This window comes from Gossypium arboreum, chromosome 5, assembly GCF_025698485.1.
Source record: "Gossypium arboreum isolate Shixiya-1 chromosome 5, ASM2569848v2, whole genome shotgun sequence".
In the NCBI taxonomy this organism is placed as follows: Eukaryota; Viridiplantae; Streptophyta; class Magnoliopsida; order Malvales; family Malvaceae; genus Gossypium; species Gossypium arboreum.
The window spans coordinates 15088521-15107423 of NC_069074.1; the positions used below are offsets into that span (position 1 = coordinate 15088521).

Below are 18903 nucleotides of genomic sequence, written 5' to 3' on the forward strand. Positions count from 1 at the left end.
TAAGGGTTTATGTTTTATTGTTTAAGGTTTAGGAGTTAAGGATTTAGGGTTTAGATTAATTAGTGTTTTTAATTTATATATTAAATAATTTATTATATAATTGTAAGAAAGATAATATTAATTTTGATATATTAAAATTATGATTATAGTTTAAATTATTTAAGAGATAATAGATAAACTTTATATATATTAAATAGTTTAGAATTTAAGGTTTACTTAAGATTTGTTAAATGATGAAATTTTTACAATCAATTAATACTTTTATATTTAAAATATTTAATAAATATTTAATCTACATCATTTGATATATTTAAATATTAGATTTAAAAAAACATTGATAAACAAATAAAAAGAAGTAACAGATTGATATGGATAAGTAAGTATCTATTTTGGATACTTGTAACAGGAGTTAATCTTTGATATATTAAATAAATAATATCCGTAGGTAATCATAATTATATACTCCACAATTAACTATAACAGGTTGCATATAAAAGCAGTTGCCTTCAAGCTTGGCAGCAGCGATGCATCCATACTCATTGTCTTTAAAGAAGTGCGTGGGAGAGATCCATAGGGAAGGGATTCCCCAAAATATTGTCCATGAAATAGTGTGGATAGGTAGCCTCCATTACCACAAACTGCATATCCTCAGATGGCTTCCAATGCCTTTTCCTTTGATTAATGAACCAGTTGTTAATTTGCTTCTGGTCCAGACCTGTTGACTCTGCCAACGCTAGCTTCTGCGATTCCTATTGCAACATTCAGTTGATGGACCGGACAATGTTAATACAGTGGACAAAAAAATGAAACCCTTGAAGGCTGCACAGCTTGCCATTTATAAACACAAATTAAGCAAATTAAAACTGAGCCATATTTCCCTAAAACCAACCATGTTTGGGGCATGTTCAAACATAAGTGCGGAGATATGATCTTTTAAATAAATGGAAAAACTAACTAAAAAAAAAATTGATCATAGCGGTGTCTAATATATACCCATCCGACACTTAGAACCCTGAATCCAAATAACTTAGGCAAATTGTGTACATACCGATGGGTACGGCCATTTGTAATGTTTAGCCCACCAATCCAGCAACTTCTGTCTGGCTTCCTTAGGAAGCTTCCCTCTCTTCCTCTTCTTCATAAACTCTTGCTTCAGGCTGCCTAAATATCCGCTGTATTTACGCAACAGCTGGCCTTTAAGCTCTCGGTCTTCCGCAAGGGGATCGATGAAATGGTGGTTGTTCATATCAGCCTCTTCCTCAGATGATCCATTCAAGTTAACAGCATCTCCACAAGCTGAACACAGAATGAACCAGTCAATCTCCTAATTCTCAAACCGAATCAACTACCATGTTCACCATAAAATTCATTTCTTCTGTCTACAAACAAACCATTACAAGAATCCAATAATCAAAACTATTATTATAAAACCTGTGACGCAGTCGGTTAAGGCAAATTACACATACACAAGATCACTTCCATAGATCAATACAAGGGTTCAAACATTTTTGTACGCACATTTTCCCCAACTTAAAGTAAAAAGGATTGTGATGATTTCAAACCGAATCAACTACCATGTTCACCATAAAATTCATTTCTTCTGTCTACAAACAAACCATTACAAGAATCCAATAATCAAAACTATTATTATAAAACCTGTGACGCAGTCGGTTAAGGCAAATTACACATACACAAGATCACTTCCATAGATCAACACAAGGGTTCAAACATTTTTGTACGCACATTTTCCCCAACTTAAAGTAAAAAGGATTGTGATGATTTCAATGCCAAGATATCTAGCATTGAGTAAAAGAAGGCAACCCTTTAATGATACAGAATTAATAAAACTTTGTAATTCCAAAGTATTCTAGCTTCGTATATTTATTCCTAGTGTAAATCAATCTCATAAAAATAGAAAACTGAAATATAAAAAGGATTGTCATAAAACAAAGTAGTATCAGTATTTTATTAGCAAGCAATTCTAGATTAAACCCTACTGAAATCCACAAATGAAAAATTGAAGACTACCTAAGTACAGCATCTATAATACGTCGAAAGCATCAAAGAGCTTTGACATTCAAATATATAACCTTTTGACTTTCAGTCGTCAGTTCCACAGCTGAAGGCAAGTAAACAAGTATTTGGTGATCAAATGCTTTAAGAAGCACCACAAAAAAGGAAGCACATATAAAGAATTCTAAAACGGTCAACCTCATGCATAAATAGCTAAAAACCACTACATGAGTTGAATTACCCACCCTTACATGTTTATAAATCTTTAACACTGTGCATTACCCTCTACAAATACAAGGCGTCAAAATTAGGGCTGTGATTCATAACTCCCCGTACTCAAAACTTTGTAAAGGAACCCTAGTTTGTTCAAAACCTAAAATTCTTACAAATTTTGATCAATCTTACAGGTCTGCAATCATCTTTGATGTATATAGTTACAAGTGTCATTTCCGGAAGCCTTTGCAACTGAACTAGCCGGTCGCTATTTAGCTACAGCAGAAACATCCTTCCTCAACCGTGACCTTGAAAACCTCATAACTAGCATAGTCGTTATTTTCCAGAATAGTTGAAGGGCAAAAACAAGAAATCTTCCATATAAAAGCTAGCAAAACATTGAAATGTCATTCCCTTCAATGGTGGAACTCCGAAAAGTAGAAGAAAAACGGGTCCATTTCTAACATACCAGATGACTTCACAAGAAACCCAAGATGCAAACGAAGAGAATCAAAGCAGCAGGGAATATCTACTATTTGGTTATTGTGGACACCCTAGTTGGTAAAACAGTTCCATATACCCATTGTGAAAAGGAGTAGCACAATTTTAAAGAAGCATCAAAGAAGAAGAAAACAAAAGAGAAAATGGTGCCAAAAGAGGAAGGCGACACTCAACTTAGAACAAGCACCAATAAACCATACATTATTTCGTTAAGATTTGTTGATTAATTATTAGAGCTACATGTCTCCAGAAATATAGACGTGCATGGGAGATTGTTCCATATTTAATATTAGCAATAATCCTTGAAGGTTGCGAGAGAGAAAAAGTACTATCACCGGAATTTGAAGGGGAAACAGTGAGGGCTTTAAACTGGTACTCGACACTTTGGAGGAAAAGCATGGCGTCCTTAAATGTTTTAGATAGCTCCTGCTCGTATTTAGCGAGCATCTCAGAATAAGCTTCCATGAACTGGTCAAGTGCTGGATCTTCACCTATGCAGCCGGTGGTACTGGGACCCATAGTGGCCGCAGATGCACATACTTGTTCTAATCTCGCAACCACTTCAGGTGGTGCTCCTACCTGCTTGGTTTTTTTTTAAGATCGCTTTCGTTAGAAAAAAAAAAAAACGGTACCTTCACTACTAGGAAAAAAATTTAAAATAAACAAAACTGAAGACTCATGTCTCTATCGGACAGGAAAAAATTATCTTTAAGGAAGGCAAAAGAGATGAGAAATGACAAAGGTATAAAAATCTTCCGTCTCCGCTAAAAACTGCTCAAATGAAATGACACAAGCGTTCAATACCCAGGTCCCCACAACTTCTAAGAACTTAGTATAAGGTTCATATCCCAAAAACTGGCCAAAGGAGAGAGAAGGGGAAAGCTTGTGGCCAACCGGGTAGCAGATTCATAAGTCAAACCTGTTTGGCTTAGTTTTTTACCTTTTGGCAATTGACATAGGCGGCTACGAGACGGTGGTAGTGAGGATGAGCCATGATCTTGGCCTTGACAGAAGAAGAGCTGCCATCGTTGCTCTCCATGAAATAACATCCGGTATTGTTGTTGGTGGTGTTGCTTTGATCGTCAATAATCATAGAGGAGCCGCTGCTGCTATTGTGGTTCTGGTCTTGATTGTTGGTTGGGGCTAAAGGAAGAAATAAGGAGTTGAAGTCCGAATTATGATGATGATGATATTGATGTTGATCATGAGGATGAAAAGCAGTGAGAGGCATCACCGTCATAGGGCATAGTCCATTGCTGTTGTGTCCAAAAGCCATCATGCAAGAAGTGCTATTGGAAACGCCTTCCATTATCTCTCACTGTCTTATCTTTTTTTTCTCTTTCTTTTTGGCTAGCTGTTGTTCACTAGGAAGCTTTGGTATATAACAACATAAACATTCTCTCACTCTTATTTTCCCTTTTTTTTCTTGCTTTCCCGGTTTCTCTCTCATACGCAATCTTCTTTTTCGCCCTAAAGGTTGTATCTCAAGGACTCTCCCGCGAGATTTATGCTACAAGAACCAGGCTTTTTACAGGAAATCCTAGACAGTGATAGAAATGAGAGTAGTAGTAGGAGCTGCAGCACCAGGCAGTCCGTTAAGAAATGTGGGTTGGGTCTGGCAAAGCCTGCTCAGGTTTCCATTAGAAAAAATGGGTGTTTATCTTTGTAGTGACTAGCAGCATTAATTCCTTCTTTCGAGTTCTCTTTGGTCTTTCATCAGAAGAAAGGAGCAGAGAGAGAGAGAGAGAGAGAGAAGGCAGGAGTGTTTTGAGTCGGACTGGCACTTGAGAGCAAGCGCACGCGGGGGGATACAGAGGAAGTAAATAGGGCCGTTAAAGCAGGGAAATCGTTTCAAATGGTGTGATATGTTCGAGAAGACAATTGGCCACTGGCTTGACAGCCAAAGCTTTACCTTCCCGATGAAAACTCTCCCTTCTTTTCTTGCACTGCCATTACTGGCCAGGAAGTAAAAACGAAATGAAACCAGCATTTATGTTAAATAACTTGGATCAACGATAGATTTAATCACTTGTATATAGTTTAAAATTTTATTATATATAATTCAAGTCGTTTAATATAATTATTAGTGTAACAAAAAACCAAACGTGTTCGTCAACGATATTTTTCTTTTTCCTTCGCTCTACATTAACTTTATTTTTGTTCTCCTTCTCCTTCTCTCTCACATTAGAGAAGATTTTTGACAGTGGAGTTGCTAATGGAAATAAAATGAAAGGTATGAGGAATTTTTGATAATATTTCAAAATGAAAAGGGAAAAGAATAAAGCTGTTGAACTTGGAAAAATGAAGTTAAAAGGAAATATTTGAAAGAAGTGGAGGAGATAAATGTCAAGACTCAAAGCGCCGCCCGACTTTGAAACAAAAGTAGGAAATGTTTAGGATTTCTTTCTATTACATTATTTTACTTTTTGTTAATTTTTCAAGCTTAATTTTAGCTTTCATAATATTTATTTTTAGTCCTGTATATGAATATTTATAAAAGTTTTATAATAAGCTTATATAATATATATTAAACTTATTTATAATGTATTAGGGATATACTCATAATTTAACATATATAATTTATTACTAATTAATTAAATTTTCAAAAACTTTTTAATATTACTACCAATTTAATTTCGTTACCGATTAATTAATTGAATTAAATCGATTTCATCACTTATTTCGACTTTAACATAAATTTATTTAACTTTTAAAAATTATCAAAGATTCATATAATTAGATAAAGTAGTACATTTCTATTTGCAAAGTAAGCTCCAACATGAGGCAAATTGTGAGGGGGGAGCCCATTTGTACAAGTAGTTGGATACAAATAAGATTTGATGGTGTTGTTAAGGTGGATTTAGGGTATGTTGCTGCAAAGAGAGTTTTGATGGATTAAAATGGGGGGGGGGGATTCCTGATTTTAACTGACATTTAGGAAATGTTTAGTCTTTTATGTTGAATTATGGGATATTCTAAATGACTTGACACTATTGCAAGGCAGACATTGCGATAGAGTACTAGTGCAGACGGATAACATGGAGATTATTGTGGCTATCTAGGAATCTACTTCAAAAACTTCAAACTCAACATTAATCAATTAAATACATCATTTGCTAAAGAATGTGGGGAATTGGATGTTAAAACATGTCCCTAGAGAAAAAAACAAACAAGCCAACCAAATAGCGAAAATGGCATTTGACGGGGAGGAAAAATTGCAATTGTTTTCAGAGATTCCTTTTGTTTTAATTTAATCGGTTGTAATCCTTTTGTTTGTTTTTCACCATACATATATATATATCATTTTTATTTTATAGTTGGTAGAGATTAATTGTTTTAAGGTTTGTGGTTGTTTATTTTAATAAGATGCTCTAAAATTTAAATTAATTTCTTCTTTTAAAAAATAATATGAATTTTATATACCCAATATTGATATATTAAAAGAGTTAATTTAAATGATAAGATGCAACTGTAAAAGGAAAAAAAGGGGGGTGGGGGGTGGATGCAGAAAATAAACTGTTAGAAGTAAATAGTTGTTACTAATTGTGGTGCAGCAGAGTGAAGGTGAACACAGAGACACCTAGAGATATTAAAATTTGCTTCAAATCCTTGTGAGTCTTCTCAGTCTCAGTTATCACTTAATCCACAATTATTTGGCACGGTAAAAAAAAAAAGGATGGATTGAACCGGAAACAGGCTGGTAAAGCCAGTGTGGGACAGTCCCAACCTCATCCTCTCTCCCACACACAAATATTAAAAGTTATGTCCCTCTCACTCTTGGTCTCCTCTCCTACAGCTTCCACCGCTGTGAGTCTATGAGTGCTTGTAATGCACCGATACAGGCTTCAACAAATTGTCTCCCTGATTCGTTTTTCATAACGCTAAACCTATCTTATTCTAACGCCATAATTGTTTCGCTGGTTTCGTAACTTCTGCGATGGCTACTACTACCATCCACCGCTGCTAATTTCTCTATATCTTTTCGTTTCATAATATACAAAGGTGTGGCAGTTTAGAATGTTTATGTATTAACTCAGTAAACATTATTATCAACTCGACGATATTTTACATTTATTGTATAATATATTTCTTGGTCGACAAAATGTCACAACATATGCTTAGCCCATATATGTTCTGATTCTGCAATCTGTCTTTTACGCTTCAAGAATCTTATGCCATGCTAAGCTAAGGTACATTGAAATGGATGCGTAAAGTTGAAGTGCACAAAGAACAAACAGTACCATTGAGTCTATAAATCTTAACCATTTAATTAATAAAATAATAAATCTTTTATACGGAGCACAACCTAAGTCTCGTGCTAATGATAGTGGGTGAGGATGTGGGAAAGCTAATTTACTGAGAAAAAAACCATCTCCCATGCACGCATGAGCCAATAAGTTGCAACAAAAACATCTATGGCTAGCAATCCGTGAATCAATTTCTCAACACCCCCCATCAAAATATAGTATAATATCCTTGAAAAAATAGAAAAATAAAAATTTTAAAAATAAAAATACAAATGTATCAAATTTTAATTATAATTTTTAAAATTTAACATTATAATTTAATAAAAAATTAAGTAATTAATTCAACTCGAAGGAAGCGGAAACATACATATTTTTATGAGGACAAAGGGAACAAAAGCATATACTGATATTTGCTTAAAAGCCAATAAATACAAATGAAAAGAGAAATGTAATGTTTATGGTTTCCCCCTTTTATTGCAACTTTAAAGTTTGAAGTCAGGAGCTAGGTTTAGGGTTAATGGGGAAAGAGCCTTGGCAGGGGTAGCTATAAAGGCTCGAAAAGAGCGAGTACACCAAAAGAATCCGTCACAACAGAAAAAAGATTGAGAGACGCCAAGTGAGAACTACTGGTGCAAACGCTTTGTTTTCCTTTTTCCTCTGAAAAAACTTTACGTCATTTCCATCAACAGTTGCATGATAAGATGGTGAGAGATGTAAAAAGAAAAAAAAATTTGATATGAAAGGAAGGGATGAAAAATGAATAAGGTTAAATTCGAATATTATATTATGTATTTGGATAATTTTAGGTTTAAATATTATTGGTATGATAAGAATTCGTATTATTTTTTAGAATTTTTCTTTAAAACAATATTTTACAAATATCCACTTGTAAACCATCAAAAAGAAGAACAACTATTCAATCATGATTGATGGTTGTGAAAGCTTAATAGCTAGTTTATCTTTTTAGTTGTGGGTGATTAAAGCTATATATAATTGCTCCACTTATTCTTTAACTATATTTCTGCATGAATTGAGCTTCCTCTTTTCTACATCATGCATGTAATTGACAATTAATATTTCCTCCTAACTAAAATCATTAATTATGGACTAAAAGGTGCTCCCTATTGGTCTGGTGCTGCCAACTCAGCAAGTAGTTAGAATTGGAGGAAATTTTTTAGGCTCAAGGGTGTTGCAATAAATTCTTTCAGGAGCTTTTCGATTGGGATAACAGTGTCCATTCATAAGCTTTGGGAGGTCTTTCGGGTTAAAGCTGTTAAGGTCTCTTGATATAAGTTTTTTTGTTCTGTACCTAAACACTCTATAATTGTTTGGATGATTATTTTAAACAAATTTTCCACTCGCGACAAATTGTTTTGTCATGATATAATTTTTTATCATTGTTATTTGTTGTTTTTTTTTTATACTTTTGAGTCTTGAAATCATATTTTCTTTTAGTGTACTTATTTTCAAGGTTTGTGGCATCAGGAGGTCTATTAATACGTGGCTTCAAGAATTTAATTAGACAATTTCTTGTTTGAAAAGCAAGTCGTTCATTGTCTGCCTGTTCAAGCAGGCATGAAACGCAATTATGTACTTTATTTGGTGTGAAAGGAATAGTAGGCTATTTAGGAATGCTTCTAATTCTATTGAAGTTTTGTTAAAGAAAGTTAAAAATGTTGTGCATCTACGTCTTAGTGGTAGATGCCCCACTAATTCAAACCCTATCAATAACCCATTATATTTGCAAATAGAGTTTGAGAAATGTTTAAGTTAGGCTTCTAGTTTTGGTTGCTGTAATCTGTTGTACTTTTTTGTTTTGTATAGGTTCTTATTGTATAGTTATAATTTAATTGTTGTGAATTGTTGGAGGTAGCATAATTTTTTTTATGCTTCTTGGATCATACAATATTAATATAAAAAAAAAAACTAAATCTTACTTTCAATATAAAACTATTATAATTAATATATCAAATTTGTTTCAAGTACAAACATTATCTCATTATTTGATTGATACCAATCTCGATTTCTTTTATTTACTGAAACACATTTTTTTATTAAAAGTAATAAATTTTAAATTTCGTTAATATACTCATTATATTAAATATGGTAATCGATAATTTTATCTATTTTATTATTTTATTAAGTTAAAATATAATAATTTAATTTATTAAATTTTATTTTCCATATTTTTGTATAGATGTATGATTGTAATGGCGATCATCATCTTCCTATATCAATATATAATTATACATTATCCAACCATGTCACATGTCAAGTACCAAAAGTCCAGTAGTGCAGTACAAACTTATAAGTTCACTGACGATTTTACCACGTTACTTATAATCTATAAATTTAAGGATAAATTATCTAGTTGGTCATCCAATTTTTAGGTTACTTTCATTTTAGCCACTTAAAATGAAATATTTGCATTTTGGTTACTCAACTTTTAGGTTAATTTTAGTTACTCAAGCATTAAATTTTTAACGGCAGTTAACTATACACGCCACATTGTGTTTACACTTTCATTTTAGTCGCTCACAAAATATTTTTTAAAGTATTAATTGGGGTAAAAAATAGAGGATTAAAGTGAAAAGGCAATAAAAACTAAAATAACATACAAAATTTGTCAAATTTTACTTGTTTATCCATTATCAAAATTCTAATTTTTTAATATTGAAATTTTAAATTTCAAAACATCAAAATAAATTGAATAAATTGTTTAAAAAATTTATCCATTGGTAATGCTAATCAATTTGTTACAATAATATTAAAATTAATTGATTTAATCTCCTTCTAAAATTTAAAATTTAAAATTTATGTTTCTAACTCATCCTTAACTAATCAACTCAAATAATTTATATTTAATAATCGTCCACCAAACTTAAATTTCTGTTGATTATATAATCTCAAATCTTCCATGCTAAGAGCTAAAAGAAAAAGGAAAAAGTATTTGCAATTAATTAAATTAATTGCTTGTTCTTCTTTGGTTAAAGAAGTGATTTTTGTTTAGAACAGAAGATAAATTTAATTAATTTAATTCATTGCAAGGATTTTTCTTTATTTTAGCTTAGCATAAAAGATTTAAGATCATATAATAATAATTAGGTTTTGTGGACAACTATTAAAGACAATAGTTTTTATTGATGATTTTTAAAATTATTTCAAAACATCAAAGTAAATTGTTGAAATTTTTTATTCAATAATAATGCCAATCGATTTACTACTATAACTTGAATCTTAATATTTAAAAAATATATTTCAAAACTTAAATTTAGAATTTTTGATAATGGGATAAATAAGTATAATTTAACAAAATTTTTATGTATTATTTTGATTTTTACTTATTGTTCACTTTAATCCTTAATTTCTTTTACCCTAATTAATAAAAATATTTTTTGGTAACTAAAATAAAAAAACCTAAAAATTATGATTAAAATGAAAGTAAAAATATAATATAATATGTAAAATTAACTGCCATAAAAATTTAAATCTTAAATAAATCATCCTAAAATTGAACGATAAAAATAAAATGTCGTAAATAATTAGGTAATATATACAGTTACGAGGAGAGAAAAGAATCCTGGATTAAAGAAGCTTTTTATCAAAAAGTGTAATCGGTTGGTTGATGGCCATAAACATGATCATCATGATTTAAAATTATTGTTGTAGGGTCATTTTGTGTATCTAGATTAAGGACCTTGACCATACCCATTTCTGGAAACTACTTATCCGTTCAACGGTTGTGCAATCATCCCATAAATTCATTGGGGGATCTGCTTACTTTTGTATCTAATTATGTTTCTATCCTTTGTTTTATATTATGTTTTTGTATTATATAAATATAATAATACCTAAAATTATAACCATGAGGTGTGGTAATTGTTCACTTCATCATTTTTTTGTATCATAAATCTCTATCTATGAAAATCAAACACATTTCATTTCTAGTCATTTACCTCTTCAAAGAATTTTTAGTAGCAAGAAAATTAGTCACTGCTACCTGTAATGAACATCTTGATTTAGATCAAAAATAAATTATAAGGTCTATAATCTAAATGTCGTCGGCTTGTTTTCTATAAGCACCTAGGCTGGCTAGCACATCGTTCCATTAGTGGTTCTTCATTCTGTTTTCATGACGGACTCATATATCCTAATTTATACTCATCATTTCACCTTGCAATTACGGTATAAAGGCACCAAAACTTAATGATCAAATGTATCAGATTTTTTGGTGGAGAGATTCGCAAAGCATTAAGGGATCCTAATTTATATCCCTTAATGCTTTTTCCCTTGCTTCTGGCCGACATATTGCTTTTTCCCGTCCAATCTATACACCACCATCGATGGAGATAAAAAAGGAACTGTATAACTTGTGAAAGGGTGAGATGGAAGTCTCCATCCCTGGCCAACCCTTCCCTTTGTCACCAGACTTGCAAGGAAATGGTGAGCTTAAGAATGAAACGCTTACGGCAGCAATTTTGGCATGTGTATATAATATATGTACGGATATACCAATAATCCTCTGTAGGGAGAAAAACTGACCACTTCTACGATGATTATCTGGTTCAAGAAAAAAAATTCAAACAATTCCATACCATTTAACTAGAAAGAACCATCAAAAACCTGCTTCCAGTATATAGTAGTGGTTCATAATCGTTTCAAGTATTTGGAATCTTTTTCACTTGGTACAATAAGCACTTGTAGAGATAAGCAGATACGACACTTTCGACACAGTCGAGGGCCTAGAACTTCTGGATTACCACAGAATTGGCAAGGCCTGCCTGCTCTATGGTTTGGGTTGGATCAGTAAGAAGTTTAGGAGGGAAACCCATTATCTGCAACTGATAGTTTGTTGCACCCCCAGGTCTAGATGCATTGATGAAGGAACGGATGTCATCAACCGTGTGGTGGAGATTGAAGCGGGTTACCATGCGAGTCCCATCAGCCAACCTAAGTTGAACTGAGGTCGATGGTAAACTTTCATTTACAACCAAGCCAGGTGAAGGGTTCGGAGCTGTGTTGAGAGGACTGGAACCGGTAGTTGGTTCAGGAGCTGCCGAAGTACTGCTGCTACCGAGAGTTCTTCCTACACCTTGAAATGCTACTTGGCGTTTCTTCTCTGGTTCCTGCAAGAAGACAAACATAGGAGTTATATCTCGAAAAGGACTTCAAATCAAGAATCAACCAAGTTGAAATTTTATGCTTGTTAAAAGAAGACAGAAGCACTTTTGAATAAGGCCCTTTCAATCAGCATCACTTTCTAAATTCGACTAGTTCAACCTTCCAGGCAAAAATAATGCTAACAAGGAGAGAGAGACTCACAGGGCATTTCTCGTCCCTCTTTATCAGATTGACATGGACAGAAGACCTTCTATCAGCAGGCTCAAGCTCTTTAGGACACTCAGACTTTCTGATGCTCTGATTCGAGATTCAACCAAGTTGTTAATAAACAAGAAATGGCATTCTGAAACATAAAAATTAATCCACCCATAAAAGAATTGAAAACATATAGAATGGGACACCTCTTTGTACAATACACAAAATGGAAAAGACAAGAATGCAGAAGACCGAACTCAGTAACCGTAGTCATGCAACTGAGTATTCACTCCAAAAGATGAACAGAAATCGCCCACATCCAATAACAGCTGTCACTTTATTCATTTTCTATAATTCTATTTCTTAAAAGAGGTATTGAATCCTAATTTTCATTACCTCTAAAAATGCTGCATTTTCAGGATCATCCAACCTCCTCAGAGGGCCATCATCCACGGTGAAACCGTTGGTCCAGAAAACTATGTTGTGAATAATGGAATCAGGCTGCTGAGGTGCAGAAGGAACAGTTTCCCCTGAGAGTAATCTACCGGTTCCAGTAAAACTTGTTGAACTTGATGGACGAGGATGCTCGAGAGGACCTTCTACAGCTCCCAGTTGCCTAGCTTGATTGAAAATTTCATCTACATCATTTTTCTTTGAAGGATCTTGAACAAGCATGCCACTGCAATTAACAGAGTTAAAGTTGATCATCCTTAAGCATGCCATCATAATATATTGAATAGCTAGGTTGGGAATTCTATCTGAAAAAATTAACATAAATAAAGGAATGGCTTCATCAATGATAAAAAGAATGATGATTGTGTTGATAACTTGTTCCAGGACCTCACATAAGATATGCAAGTCAAAACATAGAAACTCGGTACTTAAACAGGAGATACATCTAAAATCCAGCACTATTGCATATAAACATTCCAATACTATAAAATGCAAATAATAATTACACATCACCTAATGTGCAGCAAACAACATAAACTTCTGAAGGAAGACTTATTTGTATCATCTAAGAATCAATTTTATTTTTTTTCCAATCAAGCAGACAAGTACTCAACGAGGTTAAAATTTTATTCAAATTATTATTAATACATCAAATTAGGTAGCATGTGTTTATTCAAACAACACAAGAAGTACACTGAATACGCCAAAATTTCAAAATCCAAATAAAGATGACAACTTATTCAACTTGCCCTCCATGCACATCAGCTCAAAACTAGCATCATCAAGAAAAAGAGAGAGGATCTTTTCCAGTTACTAAGATCCCTAATTCTAGACGATTATATCTCCAATCTAAAGGTAATGTAAATCCGTTGGACTTGCCCTCATAATTCGTATTCAACAAATGACGTGAACATGATCTGCTATTGTGAGAAACTGGGGTTTTAGTTTATCACATCATCAAACCAAGATAGGCTTCTCAAGCACTTAATTTAGGTGAAAGCAGTGTTAATACCTTGCAAGTACTAACTCTAGTCTCCAACACCACTCAAATCATAAAGTCCCCCAAAAAAATTTCCCAAAGTAGCAGGTGATAGTATAAACCCCAAGTAAGTTCTAAAGTTCTCGTCCAAATTCATTCTCAAAATCCATAGAAATCAACCAAGCTTGAAACTTTAACAACTCATGAATAAATCAAATTCTTCTTTCAACCATTAAATTTACTCAACAATCAATCAAACAATTGGATGATTCATGCTAATAATAACAACAAGAAAAGGCGACAAATAAATTGAAGAAAAATGGAAAGAAAATAAACGAGAAAAGAGATGACCTTTTCTCGCCTCCAGTGTAGTACTCCTGGGGATCATCGGAATCGCTGTCGGAATCGGGTCCAGAGGGCCGGTTCAGATCCGAGAGCGTGCGTATTCCACCGGCGCGGCTGCTCGACGGCTTCGCAGGTTTCTTGTCACGTGAGGCCATCGATTTTGTCAGATTTCGCTTTATCTGATAGAGAAGCAAGTTCCGAGAGAGACGACAGATAAAATAGAGAGGAGGAAATTATGTTTCTATGGCTCGCTTGGCTTAAAGATTGGCTTGGCTTGACCTTTGAATTCACACTTGGGAATTTGATTCCCTACGGCTCAAACCGGATCTTCTCATGTGCTTTCCTTGAGCCGAAAATTATATGCTTGTCGGCGGCTAGATTCTATTTTCTACCCTTGAACCAAAGCCAAAACTAACTCATTTGAACCATAACTAAGTTAATGATCCGGCAATCCATTACCGGTCTGAAATTTAAAAATCTTTGACTAAAACTATTAGAGCTGAAAAATGTAAAAAATATTAGATTTGATTAAAATATGGGTTAAGTTTAGGCTTAACATTGAAAGTCTAAATTTAATCAGACTTATCTTTCAAGTTTTTAATGTTTTATATTAGTTGTTTTTATATATTATATAATTTATTACATATAAAAATTAAATCTATAGTAATATATAATATTATTATAATGTAAACATTAAAATAAATTAAGATGAATAAATGTTAAACTATAATAAATAAAAATATATAAAATTAAATAAACATAAACATATTTTTAAAGAAAATTTAAAAATAACATGGACTGATTTAAAAATAAATTTAGATTAATCATTTATAAATATAGAGGTGTTTAAGGTATTTTACCAATAAAGGCCCATTTTTAACTTTTTTTACAGAAATGGGCCGATTTCTTAATTATTTACCGGAACAGGCCGAAAACAGGAAAATCACATCCACGTCAGCGCGAAGTCAGGGTATTTGCTAGCAAAATGCGTCCCTAAGGAAGCCCTTTGTCCACATCAGCAGAAAACGCTTCCCTGAGGACGCGATTTGTGTTGATGTGGACAAAGCGCTTCCTCAAATACGCGCTTTGCCCGTGTTTTTCAAACGGTCAAAAATTTGACCGTTGGGCTCCCAACGGTAAAAAAAAACTATAAAACCCCCCTCCCCTTGATCTTTTACACAAAAAAGTCCCCCTATCCAAATTCTCTCAAATTCTTCCAAAAATTCCCTCATATTCTCTCAAATTTTCTCAAAGCTCTCTTTAATTTTTGTAAAAAAGCTCTATTTAAATTTTTTTTTTGAATTAGTTGTATTTTAAATTAAATTTTTGTAATGGAAAGGGAATTAATTCGTCTCGATAATAAACACATCTCCGTCGATCAAATGACAATGGTAAGTGATAATTTTAATATTTCAATAGTATTTAATATTTTTTTAAAATTTATGCAATTTTAATTAATTTTTCAATACAATTTAATATTTTTTTTCATTTAAGCAATTTTAATTTTATAATTTTTTATAACAGTCTGTAGATCGGGTGTTCCAATGCTATATTCGTAATATGTCTGGTCCTCCATCGCTGTTGATAGAGGGTTACCTGCGGGACGTGGGTTTTTGGCACGTGGCCACGATAGGCCGGGGGTGCAAGTTGGACTTGAAACTAATCAGTGCATTGATAGAGAGGTGGAGACCCGAGACACACACTTTCCATCTTCCATGCGGAGAGTGTACTATCACTTTGGAAGACGTAGAGTTGCAACTAGAATTGCCGGTGGATGGGTACGCGGTCACTGGGTCTGCTTATTCTGCTGCTTGGGGCGCCGTATGTTACGAGCTTTTGGGTGCTATTCCAGACAATATTAACGGAGGTCGGATCGAGGTGGGTTGGTTATGAGATACATTTTCGGAGCTGGATAATGATTCGACTGAACTAAAAAGAATACGATATGCTCGGGCATACATTCTTGAGATGATCGGAGGTTATCTAATGCCGGACTTGTCACGATACCGCGTACATCTAAGATGGCTGCTGAAACTCGTTAATTTTAGAGCAGCTGGTGAACTTAGTTGGGGGTCTGTCGTGTTAGCAACATTGTACCGGGAGATGTGCGGGGCGACACGACCGAACAAAGCCAAAATAGGAGGTTGCCTATCACTACTGCAATTATGGGCACGGTGTCGCTTTCCATTTTTACGTCCTCGAATGGACCACCCATATACATTCTCACTTATAACGAGGTAAATTTTAAATTAGATTTTACAATTATTACATAGATTTAAAATATAATTGTATTGTAACGCCCCCTTACCCGAGACCGTCATGCGAGTCGAGCACGAGGCATTACTAAACTTATTTGAGCACTTAAACAAATTCGAATAAGCTGTCCAACTGCGTCATAGTTGCTTAAAAATTCATATCTCGAGTTCCGAAACTCGAAATCAAATTCCGTAAATTTTTCCTTAAACTAGACTCATATATCTATCTACTAATTTTTTTCTAGAATTTTTGGTTGGGCCAATTAGTACAGTTTATTAGTTAAAGTATCCCCTATTTCAGGGTTTGACTGCTCTGACCTCTGTGTATTATGAATCAGATATCTCCCTGTACAGAGTTTCAATGACTATTTCATTTGTTTCTAATAAAACTAAACTCAATAAGAAATCTGTACATATAAAGCATGACTTCTAATTATCTTTGTACAATTTATGGTGAATTTCCAAAGTCAGAACAGGGGATCCAGAAATCGCTCTGGCTCTATTTCACAAAAATTTAAACTTCTCATAAAATATAACTCATATACCTGTTTTGTTCTATCCATATGAAAATAGACTAATAATTCTTCAATTCCATATTTTATTCATCACCTAATTGTATCTCTACTATTTTTAATGATTTTTCAAACTCACATCACTGCTGCTGTCTGAATCTATTTTAGGGTAAATTTTGCCTATTTCATGGTTTCCATGGATTAGCTAGCAATTTAGCATACATAACACCAATTATGATCATGATTAGCCATTCCAATGGCTAATCATTACCAAGCATTTCCATACCACTCAATATCCATATCATAAGACCATATATACAAAATGATTATAATGCTATACATGCCATACTTAAAATATATAAGCCGTTATGCCAAGATGATACACAGATAGTGTGAGCGAGCCTCCGACCGTTCCGATTTCCGAGCTGGCTTGTCAAAACTACAAGGAATGAAAAGAAGGGGGTAAGCATAAATGCTTAGTAAGTCCATATGAAATTAATAAGCAATTACCAACATGCTTTTAAGATAAAACACCACAATTGTACAATTATACATACTCAGCTTAAGCTGTTTTATCGAGATACATTTACTAAATAATTTATTTCTGGAGCTACGAAACTCCAAATTAAGTTCCATTAATTTTCCTTGAAACTAGGTTCATATACCTTTCTGCCATAAAATTTCAAGAATTTTTGGTTTAGCCATTTAGTACAGTTTATTCATTAAAGTTTCCCCTGTTTTACTGTCCAACAGTTCTGACCTCTCTTCACTTAAAATTATTTATCTCATAATTCGGGACTTGGATGATGTTCCCGTCTATTCCTTTTGAAAATAGACTCGATAAGGATTTTAAATATATAAGTTAAAACTCATAATTATTTTTGTAAAATTTCTAATGATTTTCTAAAATTAGAACAGGGGATCTCGAAGTCATTCAGACTCTGTCTCACAACAATTTAAATATCTCATAACATAAAATCCAATTGCATGTACCGTTTCCTCTATATGAAACTAGACTCATCAGGCTTTAATCTCATATTTTATTCAGCCCTTAACTCAATTTCCACAATTTATGGTGAATTTCAAAAGATACACTACTGCAGTAACCCAAAACTGCCAAGGCCATATTTATTCATTCACCACTATTATTCACTAAATTCATACAATATCATTTCATCCATCATGGTAAGAACACATAATTATGCTTCATAAGCATAGATCCATAATCTCAATGTCATCAAGTATCAAGAACTTATTCCAAGTCGTGTCATTTTCATAGTATTCACCAATTCTTAATCTTTTCAGGCTATTTTACATTTTCGTTCATAATCAAATTAGGGAACGATTACGGAATTGAGTACCTCATTATCACAATGCCATAGTAAAACTATGGTCTTGCACATAGTCACATATCACATACCGAGGCCATAGCCCAGCCATGGTCTTACACGGATCACATATCACACTGATGCCATATCTCAGATATGGTCTTATACAGTAGCACATATCACACCGATGCCATATCCCGGATATGGTCTTATACGGAAGCACATATCACATTTCTCCGAAGCCATAGCCCAACTATGGTCTTATACGGAAATCACATTTCACATGCTGCCATGGTCCAACCATGGTCTTTTCCGTCAATTCGTCTTAGCCACTGAATGAAAGTACTCAAGTCCGTTGTTCCATTTAATTTGTACTTTTATTCAAATATCATTTTACAATTATCACAGTTTAATGACATTTTATATGAAATAATATATCATATCGTTCTGAAATTTTCATTTCAAACATTAAATTACACATTGCATTATTAAAAATCATATGAACTTACCTCGACATAAAATATTAGCAATCGAGCCTATTCCTCGTAAACTTTATTTTTCCCTCGATCACGACTTGAATCTCGTTTCTCTTGATCTATAATATAAATTATTTCTACTCATTAGCATTTATTTGATTTCTATTTCACTTCACAATTTATGCTGTTCAAATTTCGAAATTGCACTTTTACCCCAAAATTTACAATTTTACAATTTAGTCCCTACTCAATTCACCCATAAATT

The 18903-nt window shown here is 33.4% G+C and overlaps 2 protein-coding genes across 2 annotated transcripts; both read right to left on the minus strand.

Annotated features, from left to right (window-relative positions):
- Positions 1–387: 387 nt before the first annotated feature.
- On the minus strand, positions 388–4696 carry LOC108452283 (homeobox protein SBH1-like). Its single transcript, XM_017750059.2, has 4 exons — positions 3668–4696; positions 3063–3306; positions 1049–1296; positions 388–749 (listed from the first exon to the last, which is right to left on the minus strand). The coding sequence occupies exons 1-4, from the start codon at positions 4034–4036 to the stop codon at positions 546–548; spliced, it is 1065 nt and encodes a 354-aa protein (XP_017605548.1). The 5' UTR covers positions 4037–4696; the 3' UTR covers positions 388–545.
- A 6842-nt stretch (positions 4697–11538) lies between these two features.
- LOC108449977 (plant UBX domain-containing protein 4-like) lies at positions 11539–14463 on the minus strand. The gene is made up of 4 exons (XM_017747381.2): positions 14074–14463; positions 12687–12969; positions 12297–12392; positions 11539–12100 (listed from the first exon to the last, which is right to left on the minus strand). Exons 1-4 carry the CDS (start codon positions 14220–14222, stop codon positions 11717–11719), a joined length of 912 nt encoding a protein of 303 aa, XP_017602870.1. The 5' UTR covers positions 14223–14463; the 3' UTR covers positions 11539–11716.
- Positions 14464–18903: the final 4440 nt, after the last annotated feature.

What these genes read in the sequence shown, in the direction of transcription:
- LOC108452283 (XM_017750059.2), bottom strand. Translation starts at nt 4,036, where the DNA reads ATGGAAGGCGTTTCCAATAGCACTTCTTGCATGATGGCTTTTGGACAC. An exon ending in TGTTTCCCCTTCAAATTCCG is followed by an intron (nt 1,297 to 3,062) that starts GTGATAGTACTT and finishes TTCTGTGTTCAG; the next exon opens with CTTGTGGAGATGCTGTTAAC. An exon ending in ACAAATGGCCGTACCCATCG is followed by an intron (nt 750 to 1,048) that starts GTATGTACACAA and finishes ATGTTGCAATAG; the next exon opens with GAATCGCAGAAGCTAGCGTT.
- LOC108449977 (XM_017747381.2), bottom strand. Translation starts at nt 14,222, where the DNA reads ATGGCCTCACGTGACAAGAAACCTGCGAAGCCGTCGAGCAGCCGCGCC. An exon ending in TACACTGGAGGCGAGAAAAG is followed by an intron (nt 12,970 to 14,073) that starts GTCATCTCTTTT and finishes TGTTAATTGCAG; the next exon opens with TGGCATGCTTGTTCAAGATC. An exon ending in AGAGGGACGAGAAATGCCCT is followed by an intron (nt 12,101 to 12,296) that starts GTGAGTCTCTCT and finishes GTCTTCTTGCAG; the next exon opens with GAACCAGAGAAGAAACGCCA.